The sequence below is a fragment of the Salmo salar genome, chromosome ssa19, assembly GCF_905237065.1.
Source record: "Salmo salar chromosome ssa19, Ssal_v3.1, whole genome shotgun sequence".
Lineage (NCBI taxonomy): Eukaryota > Metazoa > Chordata > Actinopteri > Salmoniformes > Salmonidae > Salmo > Salmo salar.
The window spans coordinates 73,898,392-73,925,859 of NC_059460.1; the positions used below are offsets into that span (position 1 = coordinate 73,898,392).

Consider the following 27,468-nt stretch of genomic DNA (forward strand, 5'->3'; position numbering starts at 1 on the left):
CCAATGGAAGCCTCAGAAAGTGTCATGTTACAGCACAGATGCTGTAATTTCGATAGAGATGTTTTTAGAAACTTTAGAGTGTTTTCTATCCAGATCTACTAATTATATGCATATTCTAGTTTCTGGCAGGAGTAGTAACCAGATTAAATCTGGTACGTTTTTTATCCGGCCGTGAAAATACTGCCCCCTATCCCAAAGAAGTTAAGTAATAGATCAAAAAGAAAAAGGATTGGGCTCCCCCATGAGACCCTCTCCAGGATACCGTCTTCGGGGTTCCGGGTCTGGCTGTATCCTTTCGGGCACAAAACTGAACTCCCTCTTGTTACCTTTGCAACCGTCAACAATAACACGGAAGTCCTTTCTTCCCCCCACCCCCTGTGTGCTGCCCTTCTGGCAGCATTATGGGCCATTGCACAGCTGGTGAGCAATCCGCCCTTGATTACTCACCAGCTCCCAATCAGTCCCAATTAGTCCTGGCTGGAGAGCCCGTCGAGACCTGGCACGTCCAGCAGATGGAGCCATCGCCTCGTGATGTATATTCCATCTGTTACCAGGCCTCGACGAGTCTCCCCCTGGTGGCTGACCTGCTGTACGCCACAATATATATATATATATATATATATATATATATATAATATATATATATATATATATGTGTGTGAATCACATTTTTATTTGGCGTACCCCCTACGGCATTGCGCGTACCCCTGGGGGTTTGGGAATACCTGCTCTAGGGCAATGGTGTCTAGATGGAATTTGTATTCGTAGTCCTGGCAACTGTACCTTGTCTTACTGAGATTTACTGTCAGGGCCCAGGTCTGACAGAATCTGTGCAGAAGATCTAGGTGCTGCTGTAGGCCCTCCTTGGTTGGGGACAGAAGCACCAGATCATCAGCAAACAGTAGACATTTGACTTCAGATTCTAGTAGGGTGAGGCTGGGGTTGTTCTAGTGCCCTCGCGAATTCGTTGATATTTATGTTGAAGAGGGTGGGGCTTAAGCTGCATCCTTGTCTCACCCCCTGTCCCTGTGGAAAGAAACGTGTTTTTTGCCAATTTTAACCATACACTTGTTGTTTGGGCACATGGATTTTATAATGTTGAATGTTTTTCCCAGAAAATCATTTTCCATCAATTTGTATAGCGGACCCTCATGCCAAATTGAGTTTGTCAATTAGGGTGTGCAGGGTAAATACGTGGTCGGTAATTTGGTAAAAAAGCCAATTTCACATTTGCTCAGTACATTGTTTTCACTGAGGAAATGTATGAGTCTGCTGTTAATGATAATGCAGAGGATTTTCCCAAGGTTGTTGTTGATGTACATCCCCCAGTAGTTACTGGGATCAAATTTATCTCCACTTCTGTGGATTGGGGTGATCAGTACTTGGTTTCTCTCTCTCTCTCTTAGGGAGGTGCTACTCCACCCCCCCCACACACCTCCCCCCACCCCACCCCCGGCCCTGCATGTCTAGCCAGTCTTCTCCCGGGGACTGGCCTGAGATTCATCAAATAGGATTTGTAAGCGCTTAAGGCAGCACTTTTGTTGACTATCTCATTATAGCATAGCTAAGTACCCGTTAGGCAACATTGGACTAGCCTTGCACTCAGAGAATGGAAAGGGTAAGGGTATAAGACTTGAGTTGTGATTTTTGAAGCTCAGACAGATTAGCATCGCTGGGGATTGGTTTTTCTCTTGATCCGAAAGACAGGTTTTTTTTCCCAGACTAATTTTCAAAGCTGGAGGACAGGTCAAATTGAGCTCATCTCTTGGGGGGAAGGTTTTTCTCCACTTGTTGTTATTCTGCTCATGCCTGTATGTAGATAAGAACCCTCAGTGCTCCAGGACCATATGCACAGCAGAGGGGATTTTGCTAGTCGTTCTGCACTTTGGGAGTAGAAGGTAAATTACAAGTGTGTGAGTGTTGAGTTGGGTTTGTGTTCTAGTCTAAGGGTATGCAAAGAGGTAATGGGGATTGGAACATGTGCTTGAGAAGAGAAATCAAAGTCCCTTTGGGTATTTTTGTTACAAGATTCTAAATGTGACTTGCTCAGAATATATAGGTGCTAGATCCACAGTGGGAGCTGGATCCACTGTAGTAGCTGGACCCACTATAGTAGCTGGACCCACTATAGTAGCTGGACCCACTGTAGTAGCTGGACCCACTGTAGTAGCTGAACCCACTATAGGAGCTGGATCCACTGTAGTAGCTGGACCCACTATAGGAGCTGGACCCACTGTAGTAGCTGGACCCACTATAGGAGCTGGATCCACTGTAGTAGCTGGATCCACTGTAGTAGCTGGATCGACTGTAGTAGCTGGACCCACTATAGGAGCTGGATCCACTCTAGTAGCTGGATCCACTGTAGTAGCTGGATCCACTGTAGTAACTGGATCTAATGGTGCAATTTCCCATTTGCCATTATTTTTCAGATGTAGAATTATTTCCACCCTATGTTGTAAACCAGGGGTGGGTAATATTGCCCTACAATGGCAGGTGTAAGTGAGGCTTTTGTTCCAACCAAGCAGTAACACAGCTGATCCCAGGGACTACAGATGGGAACTGGGGACTACAGATGAAAACTGGCTGGCTGGCTAAGTCTGGCACATTTACAGAAATGTTGATTCCATGTATATTGTCCCTGTTAAATAAATGTAATAATTGAAATTAAATTCCATTCATTACTGTCTTGATTGATGACTGGGATAAGTTCATTAGTAGAAACCGCAGTGTTACTGCTTGCCTGCAATGAAAGCACAAAATCGAATTCAAATCTTCAGTTGTTAATTACTTTTTTACCATTTACAGATGTAGCTAACTACTGGAAGTAGACTACTTTTTTGGGATAAATTAAAATAAAATACCAGTGTATGCAAATAGTAGGCAATCATTTCCATTATTTTTCAGAATTAAACCTGCCTAATTCTCACATGATACTATTTTTGTGTTTACTCGGCTAAATTATACATTCTGTTAACATTTTACTCCAGAGTGATCTATTCTTGCAATTTGAAGTGTACAACATTTCGATATGATAATTTTTCACGAAGTTGTATGGATGTAGTGGTTCAGTAAACTATGTTTCTTAACAGTATCTTTAATGTAGCTCAACTTACAGTGTGAAGTAATTTGTAGTTTGGTAGGCTATATTTTCAGAGTAGATTCCCCAACACTGCTCCTAGGGTAAGATACATTTCATTTCTTTAAGAGTTTCATTATCTACAATCTTTATTTTTTTATATATATAATCATGTGATACAAGATGCAAAATAATACAATCAGGATTAAGCACTATGTTATGGAATTGACTTTCATTGTGTGTAGATGTCATGTGGCCTTCAGTGGAGTGGCCTAACCTGGAGTTGTTGTGTCTTGGGTTGTGTTTTTTCCGTTTTAAGAGTGTGTACTATAGACAGCAGACACCAAGATGGGGTCTGGCGCAGGCATCAAGGTTGAACAGATGTGGCCAGACTAGAGTCACTAGAGCTGAAGGTCACCTTGATGGCCGTGATGTCACTGAGGATCTCTGGGAGTTAGGATGTCATTCATTTGTGGCTGTCATCATTAATGTTATTGGGTAGGGACAGGGCTGGCCTTAATTTGTGCACATGATTGATTCACTCAAGATTGGACCTGTCAGTCAGTTGTCATCAACAACAAGGAGGTATTTGTATCTAGGTAAGATTTGTTCTCCTGACACAATTCTGTTGAGAATGTTCTACATGTATTTTACAGATCAGTAGGGTTCGCATGGCTTGAGTGACACCATTGACCTCTGGCGGGACCCCCCTCCCCCCCCCCACACAACTGTCCTGTCGCTGTCGATTGAGTCAGTGGTCATTTCTACGGTTCTAAGTGTGATATTTGATTCTTGCTGATTCACGTTTAGTAGGGCTTTAGAATGTTAATGAGGTTTAGCACACTGCACAATGGGACTCATTCCAAGCGGTTCTTTGAGTAGCGTTATCCATTAAACTCTCCATTCACAGTCCGCTCCATGGAGAAAGAACTCGGAGAGGCATTGTGTGTAAGTTTGCCTTTGATTCTAAGATGGATTGTAATAACCACCTCACAGCAACGGAAAGCTTGATGTTCTGTATACTTTATTTTAGGGCTTTTAAACAATGTTTCTTTATATCTTGAAGAAATGTGTGTGTTTATTTTACGACACAGTGAGCTTCAAAAGTATTGGGAAAGTGACCATTTTGTTGTTGTTTTGGCTCTGTACACTTTGTATTTGAAATGATACAACGATGTTAAAGTGCAGACTGTCAGCTTTAATTTGAAGGTATTTTCATTCATATTGTGTGAACCGTTTAGAAATGAAAGCACTTTTTGTACATACTTTTTTGTACAAGTTAAGTATTTGGTCTCATTTTAGGGGACTAAAAGTATTAGGACAAATTCACTTATGTGTATTAAAGTAGTCAAACGTTAAGTCCCATATTCCTTGCATGCAATGATTACATCAAGCTTGTGGCTCTACAAACTTGTTAGATGCATTTGCTGTTTGTTTTGGTTGTGTTTCAGATTATTTTGTGCCCAATAGAAGTTAATGGTAAATAATGTATTGTGCCAATTTGGAGTCACATTTATTGTAAATAAGAATATAATATGTTTCTAAACTCTTCCACATGAATGTGGATGCTACCATGATAATGGATAGTCCTGAATGAAAAGTGAATAATGATGAGTGGGAAATGTACAGACGCACATATATCATACCCCCAAGACATGCTAACCTCTCACCATTACAATAACAGGGCAGGTTAGAATTTTTTTGTTGTTGGGGGGGGGGGGGGTATGATATGTGTGCTTTTTCTAAGGTATTTAATATACATACTTCAGAAATCTAATTTGATGTTATACAAATGGTGGCATGGCAAACAGATTATGCCACTTTATGTAATATGACTTTGCTGATAAATTATTGAAGGTGAAGGTGGTGGTCTTTTTATACTAATGCCCATCTAAACCTGGTGATCTCCCTTTGTTCTACAGGACCTCAGCTCGTTTGCCATGCCCTTCTTGGAGAGAGATGTCGACCATATGGATACGGACGGCATACGGAAGGTAAAGTGATGTCCCTAGGTACACCCTCATCAGCTCAGTGTGCTCTGAGAAAATATATCTATATTTATTTTGGAGGAAATCCAGAGATAGTTGGTGTTCATTTAGCCTGGTGATCCAGTTTGGATGTGCTTCAGCCAACTCCTCTCTTGTGATTGTGTCAATGATAGTGTGGTTGGCTACAGCAAGTACAGTTTTGGACCAGGCTAGGGTTAATCACAAAGACCATCATTTGGTACTTCAATTCTGTTTTCATTGAGGGAAATAGAAATTAAAAGCATCCCCAACTCAATTAACATAGTCTTGATTAAAACCTCAATCTTTCATCATTACCTATTTAAATTCGGGGAATGGCCCTGACTTCACACCGAAAAAAACCCATGACACCTTTGATATGATGACTGCTCTGTGGGGATAATGTGATCAGTCACACAGAGGAAATAAGCTGAGCCAGACCTGTCAATCAAGAGCCTAGTGCTGAGTCATCGGGTTAGAGCGGGACCTGAGAGTACTGTTGCTGAGTCATTGGGTTAGAGCGGGACCTGAGAGTACTGGTGCTGAGTCATTGGGTTAGAGCGGGACCTGAGAGTACTGGTGCTGAGTCATTGGTTTAGAGTGGGACCTGAGAGTACTGTTGCTGAGTCATTGGGTTAGAGCGGGACCTGAGAGTACTGGTGCTGAGTCATTGGTTTAGAGTGGGACCTGAGAGTACTGGTGCTGAATCATTGGGTTAGAGCAGGACCTGAGAGCACTGGTGCTGAGTCATTGGGTTAGAGCGGGACCTGAGAGCACTGGTGCTGAGACATTGGGTTAGAGCGGGACCAGAGAGCACTGGTGCTGGGTCATTGGGTTAGAGCGGGACCTGAGAGCACTGGTGCTGGGTCATTGGGTTAGAGAGGGACCTGAGAGTACTGGTGCTGAGGAAGGTGGCCTCTCTTTGAACTCCCACACACAAACTCACTAAGACACAATCTGATAGGGTGCACACACACATTTTTCAATTAATAAAGTGGCAGAGATTAGAGGTCGACCGATTAATCGGAATGGCCGATTAATTAGGGACGATTTGAAGTTTTCCTAACAATCGTAAATCGGTATTTTAGGACACCGATTTGGCAGATTCTTTTTTTTTTCAATGTTTATAATATATATATATTTTTTTTACACCTTTATTGAACTAGGCAAGTCAGTTAAGAACACATTCTTATTTTCAATGACGGCCTAGGAACGGTGGGTTAACTGCCTTGTTCAGGGGCAGAACGACAGATTTTTACCTTGTCAGCTCGGGGATTCGTTTTTGCAACCTTCCGGTTACTAGGCCAACGCTCTAACCACCTGCCTTACATTGCACTCCACGTGACCCTGCGTGGCAGGCTGACTACCTGTTATGCGAGGACAGCAAGAAGCCAAGGTAAGTTGCTAGCTAGCATTAAACTTATAAAAAACAATCAATCTTCACATAATCACTAGTTAACTACACATGGTTGATGATATTACTAGTTTATCTAGCGTGTCCTGCGTTGCATATAATCGATGCGGTGCTTGTTATTTCTCATCGAATCACAGCCTACTTCGCCAAACGGGTGATGATTTAGCACTGTCGTTGCACCAAACCTAAACATAAACATCAATGCCTTTCTTTAAAATCAATACACAAGTATATATTTTTAAACCTGCATATTTAGTTAATATTGCCTGCTAACATGAATTTCTTATAATTAGGGAAATTGTGTCACTTCTCTTGCGTTCCGTGCAAGCAGTCAGTGTATATGCAGCAGTTTGGGCCGCCTGGCTCGTTGCGAACTGTGTGAAGTCCATTTATTCCTAACAAAGACCGTAATTAATTTGCCAGAATTGTACATAATTATGACATAACATTGAAGGTTGTACAATGTAACAGCAATATTTAGACTTAGGGATGCCGCCCGTTACATAAAATACGGAACGGTTCCGTATTTCACTGAAAGAATAAACGTTTGTTTTCGAAATGATAGTTTCCGGATTCGACCATATTAATGACCAAAGGCTCGTATTTCTGTGTGTTATTATGTTATAATTAAGTCTATGATTTGATATTTGATAGAGCAGTCTGACTGAGCGATGGTAGGCAGCAGCAGGCTCGTAAGCATTCATTCAAACAGCACTTTCGTGCGTTTGCCAGCAGCTCTTCGCAATGCTTCAAGCATTGAGCTGTTTATGACTTCAAGCCTATCAACTCCCGAGATTAGGCTGGTGTAACCGATGTGAAATGGCTAGCTAGTTAGCGGGTGTGCGCTAATAGCGTTTCAATCGGTGACGTCACTCGCTCTGAGACTTGGAGTAGTTGTTCCCCTTGCTCTGCAAGGGCCGCGGCTTTTGTGGAGCGATGGGTAACGATGCTTCGAGGGTGGCTGTTGTCGATGTGTTCCTGGTTCGAGCCCAGGTAGGGGCGAGTAGAGGGACGGAAGCTATACTGTTACACTGGCAATACTAAAGTGCCTATAAGAACATCCAATAGTCAAAGGTATATGAAATACAAATCGTATAGAGAGAAATAGTCCTATAATTCCTATAATAACTACAACCTAAAACTTCTTACCTGGGAATATTGAAGACTCATGTTAAAAGGAACCACCAGCTTTCATATGTTCTCATGTTCTGAGCAAGGAACTTAAACGTTAGCTTTTTTACATGGCACATATTGCACTTTTACTTTCTTCTCCAACACTTTGTTTTTGCATTATTTAAACCAAATTGAACGTTTCATTATTTATTTGAGGCTAAATTGATTTTATTGCAGTATTATATTAAGTTAAAATAAGTGTTCATTCGGTATTGTTGTAATTGTCATTATTACTAATAAAAAATAAAAAAAACGTCCGATTAATCGGCATCGGCTATTTTTGGTCCTCCAATAATCGGTATCGGTATCGGCGTTGAAAAAAAAAAATCATAATCGGTCGACCTCTAGCAGAGATGTCATTAGGAGACATGTTACAGTAGGCCTACCTGTCAATAAAAGGACTGAAGATCTCCCAGGTGGTGTCATTCAGAGATGGATGTCTCATACTTGGCAATGTTCCAAATCCAATCAATAATCTAATTTGTTGTTCTCATTTAGGTGTTTCCAATATTACTCTTAATTGGATGTGGTTACACTTACATTCTCTTACATTTTCTGTCATTTAGCAGACGCTCTTATCCAGAGTGATTTAAAGGAGCAATTGGGGTTAAGTGCCTTGCAAAATGGCACATTCAAACCATTGACTTTTTGGTTACTGGCCCAATGCTCTTAACCGCTAGGCTACCAGTCTTACACTGTGTTCTAATAACTTGGTCTGGAATGAAGCCTCTTAACTCTTTGTGTTGTTAGGCCACTGTTGTTAGGCCAAGCAACATCCTAGCACCAATAGGATCAGTTGAAACCAATAGAAGCCAAACTCTTTTAAGTGGAGGGCAAGAGAGCTAGAGGCGAGGTGGCCACCAGCCTTGCCTAATGCTAGATGAAACCCTGCTGTATGGCAGGCCTATATACAGGAGCACAACTTTCACTGGGTCCCCCCACATTCTGAAATTGCATTTTTGTCCCCCCCAGTTTTATCATTGGAATGTGATACAAAACGAGGCAACAATGTGTTTTAGGACCATGCGGACGCCTCCGAGTGGAGTGCTTATCCGACCCGATTAAAAAATAAAACAATTACAAATATATTTGATGCCCCCCCCCACTTCTAAAACCAAAGTTGCACCCCTGTCTATACATAACCTTGTGCGGTATTGCCTGATTGAAGGTGAGGGTGTGTTGGGATGTGAACAACTGAAAATGCAATGATAGTGGTTCCCTTCTAGTGTAGTCAGTGTTTATATTTATGAGTTAAGTCTTATCTCAGACAGAATCCTCTCTATGTCGTCCTCCATCTCTCACCTTGGAGCATGAAGGTCCAACCCCTTTTTCCTGGATTTGAAGCGGAAGCTACAGGGACGACTATCAATCAGAAAAAAACACCAAGGAAACCAGTGAAGGCTGTAGAGAAAGATAAATAAGATGATAGCTTTCAAGGATGTAGAGTGTGGTGGATTATTCCCCTCCCAAGGTTTTAGCATATTTAGTACATATCCTATTTTATTCCCATGGTTTCTCATACTGACTGTTGCTTTACCTCGTTGCTGAACTGTACCTAATACAGAACAGTAGGTTTGTTTATAGTAAATATAGCCCCTGCATTGCTTCTCATATTTTTTCCAGATTGTTATTTTAGATTATGTCCTTACCTCAGGCTTGTGTTTTTTTTTAACACACATTTTGGTGTGTGTGTTTGTGCACAAGCATGTGTGTGTGTATTTGTACATATGTTTTTTGTTTTCCTAACTTTGCCATGGGAATGGCTTAAGGTTTGGACATAGGCCAAAAACATGAGGCTGCAATGTCATTTAAATGGAGTTTAACAGCATGTTTGTGTAACACCTGAACATGAGAAAGGGTTGGACACTTATCAAATGAAGTAAATAAATATTGTTTTCTCAGTCAGAGTAATAGGCCTAGTGGTTTACAGTTCAAAACCAGCATTACAGTGCAAGAATAACCAGTCCATTCCGACTACACTTTCCCTTTTTAGGGGTTCAAGCAACGAAGCTACTCTGGCACCAAATGACCGATCTGTACAAAACTTGATATAGCGTCTATGGACTAAGGTCTCCCAATATAACATTTTCTAGGCTAGTACCTCAAGCAACATGGACTAATATGGACTAATAAACATTCAAGTGGGCATGACCTGGTACATAAATGCATATAAATCAGACACGGTTATTCATCTTGATATGCATGTTCCAAACACTGTCAAGACTCAACATATACAAGAACAATCAGATCCACCACATGGTGGCGCTATAATTGCCACATATTTATATCTATTGATCTGTTTGACTTAGAGTCATGGAATTGGCACACATGCTCAGGGGTGTGAGTCTAACTAACCTGCAGAGTATGGTTATGTTTGGCTGCATGGTGGAGATGTTGGACAGGGGAAAACATTAATTTAAGCTCATTGGCTTATAGTGGCCATGTTGTTTAAGCTACAGTCTTGTAAAATGTTGCGTTTAAAGACGTGCGTCTGTAGATACTATATACCAAACTTGGTGCCGATCCTTCGAATAGTTCTGGAAAAGAAGACGTTTAAAGTTGTTAACATCATTAAAACGGGTCCAAAATCCATCAAAAGCGTATCACATGATCTGTTTGATTTGAGATGTGATATTTGGCAGGCATGTTGAGTACAGAAGTAGCTCATCCAAAGGCAACTAGTAAATATTGTCCTAATGGTGGCGCTGTGGTGCTATAGGGCTTGAACCCCGCCATGGCTGCTTGCAGCTTCTGTATATTCCCCATTTGAATGTTTTTCATATAAATCTCTATACTCTTACTGCATGCCTTAAAAGTTTATGCATTTGATTTGATGCAACCCTGAAGCCATCTATGTCCATAGGTATATTAATATGAATAAAGGGGAAGGCTGAGTCACTCCTCACATTGATTATACTTTTGAATTATTATAATTTTTAATCTACTCCAATGCCATCACCAGCCTTTACCTCTAATCTCTCGTCGTTAATGGACTATTTGCCCCCAAGTCAAAAGCTCCCGACTTGGCTTGAACATTGTAACTATTCAGGGAAGACCTAATCTCGGTTAACCCAGAACTAAAATCTTGCGTAATTTGGTCAGATGCTTTGTTTAAATAGTCTGTCAATGAGATTAGAGAAGACCTACAATACATTTCTGGGAATCGTCTTGTTATCCCAGAAACTCTCAGACAGCATAACAGACTCTTCATTGCATTATTAGATAATCATGATGAACAGTTTGCATTAATAAAAGCTTTTGATGCACATCCCTCTCTAACTCGGCTGCTTACTGAAAGGGGCAAGTTCAGTAGACCTTTTGGCACGGAAATTCATATTTTCAATTATTTCAAGAATGTCCCTGATTTCGAATGGAGAGTAGAGCTGGACGATATGAACCAACATCTGTATCACGATAAATTAACTGAATTATCACAATAACGATGAATTGAACCATAAATGTATAACATAAATGTGCACCACAATATTTTGTTTTATATTACCCTTAAAACCCTCTACAGTCTAGGTCCTGTCATGTAGTAACCAAAAAAGTGTTAAACAAATCAAAATATATTTTAATTTCTCAACCAGCTTCATGAGGTAGTCACCCGGAATACATTTCAATTAACAGGTGTGCCTTGTTAAAAGTACATTTATGGAATTTCTTTCCCTCTAAGGGATAGGTGTCCCCCCGGTGGGACGGTTAGGCTAACGTAGGCTAATGTGATTAGCATGAGGTTGTAAGTAACAAGAACATTTCCCAGGACATAGACATATCTGGTATGGGCAGAAAGCTTACATTCTTGTTAATCTAACTGCACTGTCCAATTTACAGTGAAAGAATACCATGCTATTGTTTGAGAAGAGTGCACAGTTATGAACTTGAAAATGTATCAATAAACCAATTAGACACATTTGGGCAGACTTGATACAACATTTTGAACAGAAATGCAGTGGTTTATTGGATAAGTCTAAAACTTTGCACATACACTGCTGCCGTCGAGAGGCCAATATCTAAATGGTGCCTAAGCTGGAATAATTCATTGTGGCCTTTCTCTTGCATTTCAAAGATGATGGAATAAAAATAAATAAAAAAACAAACATCAGACCGGTGGAAATCTGTCCTTTTGTCTGATAAGGAGTAAGTTAACGGATGATCTCCGCATGTGTGGTTCCCACCGTGAAGCATGGAGGAAGAGGTGTGATGGTGTATTGGTGCTTTGCTGGTGACACTGTCAGTGATTTATTTAGAATTCAAGGCACACTTAACCAGCATGGCTACCACAGCATTCTGCAGTGATACACCATTCCATCTGGTTTGCGCTTAGTGGGACTATCATTTGTTTTTCAACAGGACAATGACCCAAAACATACCTCCAGGCTGTCTAAGGGCTATTTTACCAAGAAGGAGAGTGATGGTGTGCTGCATCAGAGGACCTGGCCTCCATAATCACCTGAACTCAACCCAATTGAGATGGTTTGAGATGAGTTGGGCCGCAGAGTGAAGGAAAAGCAGCCAACAAGTGCTCAGCATATGTGGGAACAACTTCAAGACTGTTGGAAAAGCATTCCAGGTGACTACCTCATGAAGCTGGTTGTGAGAATGCCAAGAGTGTGCAAAGCTGTCATCAAGGCAAAGGGTGGCTACTTTGAAGAATCTGAAATATAAAATATATTTCAATTTGTTTAACATTTTTTTTGTCACTACATGATTCCATATGTGTCATTTCATAGTGTTGATGTCTTCTCTATTATTCTACAATGTATAAAATATTACAAATAACGGAAACCCTTGAATAAGTAGGTGTGTCCAAACTTTTGACAGGTACTGGAAATACATATATTTATTAAACATTCAACTACATGGAAGAACCACGTGGAACAACAGATAGTCCCCCAAAATAATCAAAGGGAAGTTTATTCTTCAGTGTCTGTCCTATTCTGAGAGATATATACAGTTGAAGTCGGAAGTTTACATACACTTAGGTTGGAGTCATTAAAACTTGTTTATCAACCACTCTACAAATTTCTTGCAAACAAACTATAGTTTCTGCAAGTCGGTTAGGACATCTACATTGTGCATGACACAAGTAATTTTTCCAACAATTGTTAACCCAAGCGTCCCACCTAGTCAACAGCCAGTGGAATCACGTGTCGCAAAATACAAATATCTCAAAAATGCTATAACTTAAATTTCTCAAACATATGACTATTTACACCATTTTAAATACAAGACTCTCATTAATCTAACCACATTGTCCGATTTCAAAAAGGCTTTACAGCGAAAGCAAAACATTAGATTATGTCAGGAGAGTACCCTGCCAAAAATAATCACACAGACATTTTCAAAGCAAGCATATATGTCACAAAAACCAAAACCACAGATAAATGCAGCACTAACCTTTGATGATCTTTATCAGATGACACTCCTAAGACATTATGTTATACAATACATGCATGTTTTGTTCAATGAAGTTCATATTTATATCAAAAACCAGCTTTTTACATTAGCACGTGATGTTCAGAACTAGCATACAAACCGCAAACTTCCGGTGAATTTACTAAATTACTCATGATTAACGTTCACAAAATACATAACAATTATTTTAAGAATTATAGATACAGAACTCCTTTATGCAATCGCGGTGTCAGATTTTAAAATAGCTTTTTGGCAAAAGCACATTTTGCGATATTCTGAGTACATAGCCTGGCCATCATGGCTAGCTAATTTGACACCCACCAAGTTTGGCCTTCACCAAACTCAGATTTACTATAAGAAAAATTGGATTACCTTTGCTGTTCTTCGTCAGAATGCACTCCCAGGACTTCTACTTCAACAACAAATGTTGTTTTGGTTCCAAATAATCCATAGTTATATCCAAATACCTCCGTTTTGTTCGTGCATTCAGGTCACTATCCGAAGGGTGACGCGTGAGCGCATTTCATGACAAAAAAATGTCAAAATATCCCATTACCGTACTTCGAAGCATGTCAAACGCTGTTTAAAATCAATTTTTATGCTATTTTTCTCGTAAAATAGCGATAATATTCCAACCGGGCGACGTTGTATTCATTCAAAGGCTGAAAGAAAAAATTGAGAATTCTCATGAACGCGCATCTCCAGTGTCACTGTTCCCAGGCTGACCATTCACAAATATTCTCCTGCTGTTCTTCGCCCAGAGACAGCAGACACCCCATTACACTTTCTGGCGCCTTCTGAGAGCCAATGGAAGTCTTAGAAAATGTCACGTTACAGCAGAGATGCTGTATTTTCGATAGAGATGCAACTGAAGGACAACAAATTGTCAGACAGGGCACTTCCTGTATGGAATCTTCTCAGGTTTTGGCCTGCCATATGAGTTCTGTTATACTCACAGACACCATTCAAACAGTTTTAGAAACTTTAGAGTGTTTTCCATCCAAATCTACTAATTATATGCATATTCTCCTTTCTGGTCAAGAGTAGTAACCAGTTTAATTTGGGTACGTTTTTTATCCGGCCGTGCAAATTCTGCCCCCTAGCCCCAACAGGTTTTAACATACAGATTATTTCACTTATAATTCACTGTATCACAATTCCAGTGGGTCAGAAGTTTACATAAACTAAGTTGACTGTGCCTTTAAACAGCTTGGAAAATTCCAGAAAATGATGTCATGGCTTTAGAAGCTCTGATAGGCTGATTGACATCATTTGAGTCAATTGGAGGTGAACCTGTGGATGAATTTCAAGGCCTACCTTCAAGCTCAGTGTCTCTCTGCTTGACCTCAGAAAAAAAATTGTAGACCTCCACAAGTCTGGTTCATCCTTGGGAGCAATTTTCAAACGCCTGAAGGTACCACGTTCATCTGTACAAACAATAGTACGCAAGTATAAACACCATGGGACCACGCAGCCGTCATACCGCTCAGGAAGGAGACGCGTCTCCTATAGATGAACGTACTTTGGTGCGAAAAGTGCAAATCAATCCCAGAACAACAGCAAAGGACCTTGTGAAGATGCAGGAGGAAACAGGTACAAAAGTATCTATATCCACAGTAAAACAAGTCCTACAGTGGGGGAAAAAAGTATTTGATGCCTTGCTGATTTTGTACGTTTGCCCACTGACAAAGAAAGGATCAGTCTATAATTTTAATGGTAGGTTTATTTGAACAGTGAGAGACAGAATAACAACAAAAATATCCAGAAAAACACATTTCAAAAATGTAATAAATTGATTTGCATTTTAATGAGGGAAATAAGTATTTGACTCCCTCTCAATCAGAAAGATTTCTGGCTCCCAGGTGTCTTTTATACAGGTAACGAGCTGAGATTAGGAGCACACTCTTAAAGGGAGTGCTCCTAACCGCAGCTTGTTACCTGTAAAAAAGACACCTGTCCACAGAAGCAATCAATCAATCAGATTCCAAACTCTCCACCATGGCCAAGACCAAAGAGCTCTCCAAGGATGTCAGGGACAAGATTGTAGACCTACACATGGCTGGAATGGGCTACAAGACCATCGCCAAGCAGCTTGGTGAGAAGGTGACAACATTTGGTGCGATTATTCACAAATGGAAAAAACACAAAAGAACTGTCAATATCCCTCGGCCTGGGGCTCCATGCAAGATCTCACCTCGTGGAGTTGCAATGATCATGAGAACGGTGAGGAATCAGCCCAGAACTACACGGGAGGATCTTGTCAATGATCTCAAGGCAGCTGGGACCATAGTCACCAAGAAAACAATTGGTAACACACTATGCCGTGAAGGACTGAAATCCTGCAGCACCCGCAAGGTCCCCCTGCTCAAGAATACATATACAGGCCCGTCTGAAGTCTGCCAATGAACATCTGAATGACTCAGAGGACAACTGGTGAAAGTGTTGTGGTCAGATGAGACCAAAGTGGAGCTCTTTGACATCAACTCAACTCGCCGTGTTTGGAGGAGGAGGAATGCTGCCTATGACTCCAAGAACACCATCTCCACCGTCAAACATGGAGGTGGAAACATTATGCTTTGGGGGTGTTTTTCTGCTAAGGGGACAGGACAACTTCACCGCATCAAAGGGACGATGGACGGGGCCATGTACCGTCATATCTTGGGTGAAAACCTCCTTCCCTCAGCCAGGGCATTGAAAATGGGTCGTGGATGGGTATTCCAGCATGACAATGACCCAAAACACACGGCCAAGGCAACAAAGGAGTGGCTCAAGAAGAAGCACATTAAGGTCCTGGAGTGGCCTAGCCAGTCTCCAGACCTTAATCCCATAGAAAATCTGTGGAGGGAGCTGAAGGTTCGCCAAACGTCAGCCTCGAAACCTTAATGACTTGGAGAATATCTGCAAAGAGGAGTGGGACAAAATCCCTCCTGAGGTGTGTGCAAACCTGTTGGCCAACTACAAGAAACATCTGACCTCTGTGATTGCCAACAAGGGTTTTGCCACCAAGTACTAAGTCATGTTTTGCAGAGGAGTCAAATACTTATTTCCCTCACTAAAATACAAATCATTTTATAACATTTTTGACATGCTTTTTTCTGGATTTCTTTGTTGTTATTCTGTCTCTCACTGTTCAAATAAACCTACTATTAAAATTATAGACTGATTATTTCTTTGTAAGTGGGCAAACGTACAAAATCAGCAGGGGATCAAATACTTTTCCCCCCCAATGTATATCAACATAACCTGAAAGGCCACTCAGCAAGGAAGAAGCCACTGCTCCGAAGTTGCCATAAAAAAGCCAGACTACGGATTGCAACTGTACATGGGGACAAAGATCGTACTTTTTGTAGAAATATCCTCTGGTCTGATGAAACAAAAATAGAATTGTTTGTCCGTAATGACCATCGTTATGTTTGGAGGAAAAAGGGGGACGCTTGCAAGCTGAAGAACACCATCCCAACCGTGAAGCACGGGGGTGGCAGCATCATGTTGTGGGGGTGCTTTTCTACAAGAGGGACTGGTGTACTTCACAAAATAGATGGTATCATGAAAAAGGAAAATTACGTGGATATATTGAAGCAACATCTCAAGACATCAGTCAGGAAGTTAAAGCTTGGTTGCAAATGGGTCTTCCAAATGGACATTGACCCCAAGCATACTTCCAAAGTTGTGGCAAAATGGCTTAAAGACAACAAAGTCAAGGTATTGGAGTGGCCATCACAAAGCCCTGACCTCAATCCCATAGAAGATTTGTGGGCAGAACTGAAAAATCGTGTGCGAGCAAGGAGGCCTACAATCCTGACTTTGTTACACCAGCTCTGTCAGGAGGAATGGGCCAAAATTCTAACTTATTGTGGGAAGCTTGTGGAAGGCTACCTGAAACGTTTGACCCAAGTTAAACAATTTAAAGGCAATGCTACCAAGTACGAATTGAGTGTATGTAAACTTCTGACCCACAGGGAATGTGATGAAAGAAATAAAAGATGAAATAAATCATTCTCTCTACTATTATTCAAACATTTCACATTCTTAAAATAAAGTTATGATCCTAACTGACCTAAGTCACAGAATTCTTTCTATGATTAAATGTCAGGAATGGAGTTTAAATGTATTTGGCTAAGGTGTATGTAAACTTCTGACTTCAACTGTATATTTAACCTCTTATTTTTGGCATTATACTATCACCATATATACTTCCATTCATTTTTTAAACTGGTACAAGGGGACATTCCGACAGGGCTTATGGGAATCCTAGAACAAAACAACCGACATGTACGTGTTTGTGAGAGTCTCACCTTTCCACAGAGGGCTCATATTAGTGTGTAGCCCCAACTGTTTGGACGCTCCAGACAGAAGTTGGCAGATTGTCTGTACCGACTTCAGATGAGTCCCAAGACGCTTGTTGGGATCATAGAACAAAACGGAGAACGCCAACATGTTCGTGAGAGTCTCACCTTTCTATAAAGTGATTTTTGGGTCGTCTCAAACGCTACTCTAGCTCTTCCACCTTTCACTGCAGATGCGGAAGTGTGACATTGGCGGATGTGTTGGATTGAGACGCATCCAATGCAAAAAAAACATATCTTTAGTTTAAATTGACCAATTTTGATGGGATTTTTTTATTGCACTATTTAGATTTCTGCGGGGCCATGGAAATCGCCTGTAAGGGGTAACTACTACTCCTACTTTGAATGTTGTAGATATCACTTTCCCCATCAACAAACACCCATAGCAAACTTATTACATTTGAAACTTCACATTTCTCTAGTAGGGCCCTTTAGGTTATTTATTGGAATGAACTATATCAGGAAATTGTCCATGATAAGTGGTCGGTTTGTTTGGTATCGATACCTTTTGGTTTATATTCCCAGCTCTAGTACGTAGTCCTGCTAATAATCAATGCTCTATCTATCTGACCAGGAAAACATTACAAGAAACTTGTAAATCAGGACAGCATATTTGTGACATTGAACCCATTTTTTAGGCTTCACAAAGTCCCTGCCTTTGTGTATTGAAGATTGGACACCCCCATGAATGGCAGAGTGATAGAAAACCAGGTTTAATATGTTTTCTTGATTGGATCTATCTCTTGAAACAGATAGTGGGAGCTATTTCCTCTTAATAAGGAATGGCATGAAATAACATTTGAGTAGTTGAATAGCTATATAGAATTGTGCATTTTGTGTATATTAGAGTTTCAGGCTACTTCTCTGTGATGTACCTACATCAATGTCTTGTAACAGTAACTTCAGAATATGCACAGTTACACTAGATACAAATTTGTACTGTAGATTCTGGACTGATGTAACATGGAAATTATGGCTTTAGAAAATATTCACTCACAGAATATTAACCTGTCAAACATAGTCTGGATCTTAATCGTCACTCTCTCAGCTCGCTGCTGTGGGGCTGTATTGTCAAAAGAAAGTAGAACACTTTACCTACAAAGAAATCGGTTAACTCTTTGTTTTCTCCCTCAGGGTGGAGGGAGTTGCCACTCAGTCAGCCCAACGAAAGGTTTCTTCACCCGGGGTCCCTTCAGTCGGCCCTCCAGTCCCAAGTCAGCCCCTGTCAAGACCAAGAACAGCCCAGGCTCCCCCAAAACCATCTTCCCCTACCCTTCGTCCCAACAGGACTCCCCACCCAAGTCGTCTCGTCGCCTGAGCTTCAGCGGCATCTTCCGCTCCTCCTCCAGAGACTCTACGTCTAACTCCACCTCCACCTCTCCCGTCAACGTCAAGCTCTTCTCCAGGGCCAGGAAAGGTAAGGCCATTTCCTTTGTGTGTAACTGGGTTGGTTCACTGTACCACGCTCGCATGATCTGTAACCTTCTCTGAAACCTGGAGAGTTGTGTTAGCTCCCCGACTTAATGCCTAGGCTTTAGCTCAAAAGGCAAATATAGTACAGTCGCACTCGGGAAACCTGGATTCGAACTCTGGTCAGTCCCATATGTCCAGTATGTGTCTGAAGGGTGGGAACGGAATACAAACAACAACATGGCTCAAGTTGTTCCTCTGCTGCTGTGGTAGTTAGTGTTTGTGTACTTTTAGGTTGTTTTAGTAGATGGAAATGCCTGCGTTGTCTATTGGGCAAGTGGTTGAGGGGGTGATGCTCGTTCCTGTTGGTTGTGACGGGTCAACCCTGTGGATATGCTGCCATATGGGTATGATTGTGATATTCATCATCATTTGATACAAAATAAGTAATTTAGTTGCGTTCGATCATAAAATTCCTTTTTCTTCTATAGTCTACAGCAGGGTTCCCCAACTGGTGACCCGAATTTGGCCCGCAGGTGGTTTTATTTGGCCCCTCAAGTTCTCTGAGCAAAAAATAAATAAATAATATATGTATATATATTATATTATTATTATATTATTATTATATTTTTTTTTATTATTGTTGGACATCAAATCAAGTTTATTTATAAAGCTTCTTATATCAGCTGAAATCTCAAAGTGCTGTACAGAAACCCAGCCTAAAACCCCAAACAGCAAGCAATGCAGGTGTAGAAGCACGGTGGCTAGGAAAAACTCCCTAGAAAGGCCAGAACCTAGGAAGAAACCTAGAGAGGAACCAGGCTATGAGGGGTGGCCAGTCCTCTTCTGGCTGTGCCAGGTGGAGATTATAACAGAACATGGCCAAGATGTTCAAATGTTCATAGATGATCAGCAGGGTCAAATAATAATAATCACAGTGGATGTCGAGGGTGCAATAGGTCAGCACCTCAGGAGTAAATGTCAGTTGGCTTTTCATAGCCGATCATTCAGAATATCTCTACCGCTCCTGCTGTCTCTAGAGAGTTGAAAACAGCAGGTCTGGGACAGGTAGCACGTCCGGTGAACAGGTCAGGGTTCCATAGCCACAGGCAGAACAGTTGAAACTGGAGCAGCAGCACGGCCAGGTGGACTGGGGACAGCAAGGAGTCATCAGGCCAGGTAGTCCTGAGGCATGGTCATAGGGCTCAGGTCCTCCGGGAGAGAGAAAGAAAGAAAGAAAGAAAGAAAGAAAGAAAGAAAGAAAGAAAGAAAGAAAGAAGAAAGAGAGAGAAAGCGAGAGAGAGAATTAGAGAGAGCATACTTAAATTCACACAGGACACTGGATAAGACAGGAGAAATACTCCAGATATAACAGACTGACCCTAGCCCCCCGACACATAAACTACTGCAGCATAAATACAGGAGGCCGAGACAAGAGGGGCCAGGAGACACTGTGGCCCCATCCGACGATACCCCCGGACAGGGCCAAACAGGCAGGATATAACCCCACCCACTTTGCCAAAGCACAGCCCCACACCACTAGAGGGATTTCTTCAACCACCAACTTACCATCCTGAGACAAGGCCGAGTATAGCCCACAAAGATCTCCGCCACAGCACAACCCAAGGGGGGGCGCTAACCCAGACAGGAAGATCACGTCAGTGACTCAACCCACTCAAGTGACGCACCCCTCCTAGGGACGGCATGGAAGAGCACCAGTAAGCCAGTGACTCAGCCCCTGTAATAGGGTTAGAGGCAGAGAATCCCAGTGGAGAGAGGGGAACCGGCCAGGCAGAGACAGCAAGGGCGGTTCGTTGCTCCAGTGCCTTTCTGTTCACATTCACACTCCTGGGCCAGACTACACTCTATCATAGGACCTACTGAAGAGATGAGTCTTCAATAAAGACTTAAAGGTTGAGACCAAGTCTGCGTCTCTCACATGGGTAGGCAGACCATTCCATAAAAATTGAGCTCTATAGGATAAAGCCCTGCCTACAGCTGTTTGCTTAGAAATTCCAGGGACAGTTAGGAGGCCTGCGTCTTGTGACCGTAGCGTACGTGTAGGTATGTACGGCAGGACCAAATCGGAAAGATAGGTAGGAGCAAGCCCATGTAATGCTTTGTAGGTTAGCAGTAAAACCTTGAAATCAGCCCTTGCCTTAACAGGAAGCCAGTGTAGAGAGGCTAGCACTGGAGTAATATGATCCATTTTTTTGGTTCTAGTCAAGTTTCTAGCAGCCGTGTTTAGCACTAACTGAAGTTTATTTAGTGCTTTATCCGGGTAGCCGGAAAGTAGAGCATTGCAGTAGTCTAACCTAGAAGTGACAAAAGCATGGATACATTTTTCTGCATCATTTTTGGACAGAAAGTTTCAGATTTTTGCAATGCTACGTAGATGGAAAAAAGCTGTCCTTGAAACAGTCTTGATATGTTCGTCAAAAGAGAGATCAGGGTCCAGAGTAACGCCGAGGTCCTTGACAGTTTTATTTGAGATGACTGTACAACCATCAAGATTAAAAGACTGTAGAAACACCAGGAAATCAGCTCCAATTGATTTTAATTTAAGAAATCTGTTCCCAAGTATTCCCACGCAAAATAATTTTTATTTGAAATTGAACCTTTGTTTAACTAGGCAAGGTAGTTGAGAACAAATTATTATTTACAATGATGGCCTACACCGGCCAAACACGGACAACTGTGCGCCGCCCTATGGGACTCCCAATCACGGCTGGTTGTGATACAGCCTGGATTCGAATCCAGGGTGTCTGTAGTGACACCTCAAGCACTGAGATGCAGTGCCTTAGAACGCTGCGCCGCTCGGCAGTGTAATAATAGAGAGACACGTGATCGTATACAAATGTAAGCAAGGTTTGAAATTATTATGTTTTAGTCAAGCATTATATCTGTTTGGGCTTCTTTTTTAAAATGAATTTTTATTTCACCTTTATTTAACCAGGTAGGCTAGTTGAGAACAAGTTCTCATTTACAACTGCGACCTGGCCAAGATAAAGCAAAGCAGTGCGACAGAAACAACAACACAGAGTTACACATGGAATAAACAAGCGAAACAGTCAATAACACAGAACGTTCTTGCAGTCAATTTGCAGTCTACAAATTATTTGTAATTTTGTTCCAGCCCCCTGACCATTCGCTCAAGAAAAAAAAGGCCTGCAGCTGAATCTAGTTGATGATCCCTGGTCTAGAACAGTGTTTCCCAATCCTGGTCCTCGAGTACCCCCAACAGTACACAGTTTTGCTGTAGCCCTTGTCAAACACACCTCATTTAACTCATTGAGGGCTTGATGATTAGTTGACAAGTTGAATCAGGCTGACAATAAAATGTATGCTGTTGTGGGCAGGGGCGCAACTTTCACTGGGTACTTTCACATGCTGAAATTTAATTTTTGGACCCCTCAGTTTTATCATTTGAATGTGATACAAAATGAGGCAACGGTGTGCTTTAGGACCATGCGGCTACGAGCGGTCGGGAAGGCTGTTTGGAGTGTTTATCCGACTGGATAAAAAAAAAAAGATAATAATAATAATAATGTCCCCCCCCTCTTCTAAAACCAAAGGTGCGCCCTCGGTTGGGGGTACTCCAGGACCAGGGTTGGAAAACACTGGTCTAGAGTTGGATATTGTTGCTGTCAGAGGAGATGGTGTTTCTGGGGGGCTGATGTTGGACTTGCTAGCCTGATGGATGTACATTCTGTCTCTCACCTCCCACACATTTACGTGACTTGCAGTTGCATCCCTTTTCGTTTGCCTCCTCATTTCAGAGTACATGGTAGAGCAACATGAGTTTAGTGTTTTAATTACATGCCTTTAAAAAAATCCTACAAAACATACCAGGTGTGTAGATCTCTGGAATATGACTGTTATTTTGCCATTGTCACGGCTTGGCGAGAGACCCTCCTTAGGGTGAAGATTTAGTAATTGAATCACTCAGTTTTAGCTAACTTTTGTTATATTATTGATATAAGCCTGCACGTGCTGGTTGTCATTATCACTGACGCCTGTAATGATGGATTTTGCATCTGTGCAGTATGAGAGCATTATTACAAGACTTACTAGAGACAAATTAATCTCCTAGAAACACGCAACCATCCATGTTGTTTTTTTCACACGTACCATCTTAAAGGCAATGTTGTTTTTTTCACACGTACCATCTTAAAGGCAATGTTGTTTTTTTCACACGTACCATCTTAAAGGCAATGTTGTTTTTTTCACACGTACCATCTTAAAGGCAATGTTGTTTTTTTCACACGTACCATCTTAAAGGCAATGTTGTTTTTTTCACACGTACCATCTTAAAGGCAATGTTGTTTTTTTCACACGTACCATCTTAAAGGCAATGTTGTTTTTTTCACACGTACCATCTTAAAGGCAATGTTGTTTTTTCACACCTCACCCTATAGAAGACTTAATGAGTCGTTTAGTGATAGTTTGTCTTCATGAATAGCTTTGTGGGATTAAGCCAGTGCAGAGGCCCTGCTTTGCTTGAATTCATTGAGCTAGAACTATGGACTGCGTTCATTAAAAAACAAACCAGTCACAGGGACCAGTTTTCCTTTTCAAGGTATCTTATAATATCTACTACATGTAAATTACATCATTGGGATATGTACAGAACATGCACACAGTGTCTGTCTGTTGAGAAGAGTAAGATTACTTTGACATTAGGGTGTAATGGTTATGGAGACTGAAGTCCTCTAGACCATCTATGCTAGTTAGATAGAGACAGATTCTAATCCAGTTTTCCAGGCAGTGTCAAATGCCTCCAGAGCAACATTCAGGCCCTACTAACTGTACTGTATTACATTCCATAAAGTTGACTAAAATGTTTGCTTACTGACAGAGTGTAGGAGTAGGCAGCTCCTGCTTTTCAAGGCAGCTCTGCAGCTGTTAGATTTTGTTTGTTTTATCTCCTACAGTTTAAAGACATTGGCATTCGTTTTATTTGTCACCGTTTTTAGCCTACGTCTGCAGTTGGTTGTTTTGTTTTGTCTGACTCCAAATGGCTAATTCTAAAAAGGATCTTGTGTATAACTATATATTTATTTAAATAAAATAATTTTGGGGGGGGGATTTCTTCATAGTTACAATGTAAATTTTGATTGAAACCTATTGCACACGTTATATTATACATTCAAATATAACATGGGAAGGACTAAAGTGATTTCTGCTGAAATCTATAATCTGTGCTCTATCTCCAAGTTGTTACAGTTTCTACTGCTCTTGTCACTATGTGTTATTGTACCTGAGATGGTGTGAGGTGTTATTGGCTGAAGCTGATAATAATAAACCAGAGGTCATGGGTGTGTGCCATGGGTATGTAGTTTTACCAGTGGAGGCTGATGAGGGGAGGAGTAAATGGAATGGTATGAAACACATGGAAACCACATGTTTGATACCATTCCATTAATTCCGTTACTAATAGCCACAGAGTTTTACTATGTTTTTTTCCAGTCAGTCCTACAGAGCATGTATTCTCACAGTCTTGGTTCTTGACTCTTGAAGTGGAATTTTCCACTTCTCCACCTACTGGATAAATAAACAAACTCAAGTATTGGCTTTTGGGAGAATATGTATCTCAGATGAATAGAGAGAAAATAAAATACATTTGATCATACCCTGACAACATCCAGTGTTTTGTTCGGCCACTAAATACCTCAGTTTTCTGACTCTTTTCAAGAAAACATTGTGATTGTTGAGGGAGATTCAGTGTTTGTAATAGGTTTGATAAAAATTCTTCAAATCCAAGATGTTACAGATGTAGGATCTTAATTTGAGCCAGTTTGCTACAGCATGTCAGCGAACCATGTCATCCAAAATGTTATACTTTTGACTCATCTGTCCAAAGAACATTATTCCAAGAGTCTTGATGTAATGGCCGTCGTCAAAATGAGACCAAGGTGCAGCAGAGGATGTGTTCATCTTGAAATATTTTAATGGACCGAATGAACACTTACAAAATAAACCAAAAACGACCAGCAACAGTTCTGTCAGGTTACAAAACTAAACAGAAAACATTCACCCACCAAAACCCAAAGGAAAAACAGGCTGCCTAAGTATGACTCCCAATCATCAACAACGATGTACAGCTGTTCCTGATTGGGAGACATACCCGGCCGAAACAAAGCAATCCCAAACATAGAAAAACAGACATAGAATGCCCACCCATGTCACACCCTGGCCTTTACCAAAAATAGAGAACAAAAAACCCTCTCTATGGCCAGGGCGTTACACTTGATGATCATCCAGGTGCTTCCAGGTGCTTTTTGACAATCTTGAGTCAACTTTCTGGATGAGATGGGTCTCTTTATGTCTGCAAAAACCAAACAATGTATTCCACAGTAAGAACCTCATACCAACGGTCAATCATGGTGGTGGTAGTGTGATGGTTTGGGGATGTGTTGCTGCCTCAGGACCTGGACGACTTGCCTTAATAGAAGGAACCATTAATTCTGCTCTGTATCCGATAAATCTACAGGAGAATGTCAAGCCATCCATCTGTGAGCTGATGCTGAAGAACAGCTGGGTCATGCAGCAAGACAATGATCCAAAACATGCAATGAAGTCTACATAAATTTTTTATTAAAACAATTTTTTATTTAAGTTTTGTAATGGCCTAGTCAAAGTCCAGACCTAATCCTAATTGAGATGTTGTGGCAGGACTTGAAATTAGTAAATCATGCTTGAAAACCCACAAATGTCGCTGAATTAAAGCAGTTCTGCATGCAAGAGTGGGCCAAAATTCCTCCACAGCGATGTGAGAGACTGAGCAACAACTACAGGAAGCGTTTGATTGCAGTCATTGCAGCTAAATGTGGCACAACCAGTTATTGAGTGTAAGGAGGCAATTACTTTTTCACACAGGGTGTTGCATAACTTTGTTAATTAATTAAATAAATAAAATAAGTATCCTTTTTTTTGTTGTTATTTGTAAACTCAGGTCCCCTTTATCTAATATTAGGTTTGGGTTGAAGATCTGATAACATTCAGTATCAAAAATATGCAAAAATAGAAAAAGGAGGCAAATACTTTTTCCTTCTAGGATTTATTGTTATCCTAAAAATCCTTAGTCCTTGCCGATGACAAGCATACCCATTACATGTTGCAGCCACAACCATGCTTGAAAATATGGAGAGTGGTACTCAGTGATGTGTTGGATTTGCCCCAAACATAGCACTTTGTATTTAAGACATTAAGTTAATTTCTTTGCCACATCTTTCGCAGTTTTACTTTAGTGCCTTATTGCAAACAGGATGCATGCTTTGGAATATTTGTACTCTGTACAGGCTTCCTTCTTTTCTTTCATTCAGGTTAGTATTGTGGAATAACTACAATGTTGTTGATCCATCCTCAGTTTTCTCCTTTAAAAGCCATTCAACTCTGTAACTGTCTTAAAGTGACCATTGGCCTCATGGTGAAATTCCTGAGCGGTTTCCTTCCTCTCCAGCAACTGAGTTAGGAACGACGCCTTGATCTTTGTAGTGACTGGGTGTATTGATACACTATCCATAGTGTAATTAATAACTGCACTGTGCTCAAAGGGATTAAAAAAAAAAAAAAAACTATCTACCAATAGGTGCCCTTCTTTGATTTCTGAGCCTCTAACTGGACAGTTTTATCTCAATCTCTTCATTCAAAGACTCAGTCAGGACACTCTTACTGACAGTTGTGGCTGCTTTGTGTAATGTGTTGTTGTCTAAACCTTCTTGCCCTTTGTGCTGTTGTCTGTGCCCAATAATGTTTGTACCATGTTTTGTGTTGCTACCATGTTGTGTTACTACCATGTTGTTGTTATGTTGTGTTGCTACCATGCTGTGTTGTCATGTGTTTCTGCCTTGCTATGTTGTTGTCTTAGGTCTCTCTTTATGTAGTGATGTGTTGTCTCTCTTGTTGTGATGTGTGTTTTGTCCTTTAATTATATTTTTTATATTTTTTATTTTTAATCCCAGCCCCCGTCCCCGCAGGAGGCCTTTTGCCTTTTGGTAGGCCGTCATTGTAAATAAGAATTTGTTCTTAACTGACTTGCCTAGTTGAATAAAGGTTCAATAAAATAAAATAAAACAGATATCTTTACCAAATCTTTGCTAACTGGTATTGTTCCTAAATATTTGAAAATTGTCAAAGGTGTCCCCCTCTATAAATCTGTTCGATAATTGGACCTTTGTTATTCCTAATCTATATCAATGACCTTACTGCTGTGTCTTCTACCATACTAATCTATATCAATGACCTTACTGCTGTCTTCTACCATACTAATCTATATCAATGACCTTACTGCTGTGTCTTCTACCATACTAATCTATATCAATGACCTTACTGCTGTATCTTCTACCATACTAATCTATATCAATGACCTTACTGCTGTCTTCTACCATACTAATCTATATCAATGACCTTACTGCTGTGTCTTCTACTTCTCATTCTCTTTGCTGAGGATACCAATTTGATTTTATCACAATGATTTTGATTCACTAATTAATTAAGCTAACTCATGTATGGCCACATTTTCTGAATGATTCCAGATAAAAAAAAAAGATCTTTAAATGTTAAAACTCCAACTTTGTTGTATTCGCTAGTAAAATTAAGAAGTATTGTAAAAAAAAAAAAAGA

General features: G+C 40.8%; 1 protein-coding gene across 6 annotated transcripts in view; it reads left to right on the forward strand.

Annotated features, from left to right (window-relative positions):
- prkag2a (protein kinase, AMP-activated, gamma 2 non-catalytic subunit a) overlaps positions 1-27,468 on the forward strand; it is a 157,431-nt gene that overhangs the window by 13,172 nt on the left and 116,791 nt on the right. For 3 of the 6 annotated variants that reach the window (XM_045702715.1, XM_014159648.2, XM_014159651.2), the window contains exons 2-3: positions 4,999-5,070; positions 18,568-18,850. In XM_045702715.1, the coding sequence (XP_045558671.1) occupies positions 4,999-5,070; positions 18,568-18,850 (355 nt within the window). Of the gene's footprint in view, positions 1-1,534; positions 1,899-3,598; positions 3,676-3,979; positions 4,025-4,998; positions 5,071-18,567; positions 18,851-27,468 lie in introns of those variants that run through there. The other 3 variants (XM_045702717.1, XM_045702718.1, XM_045702716.1) reach the window with 3 other exon arrangements.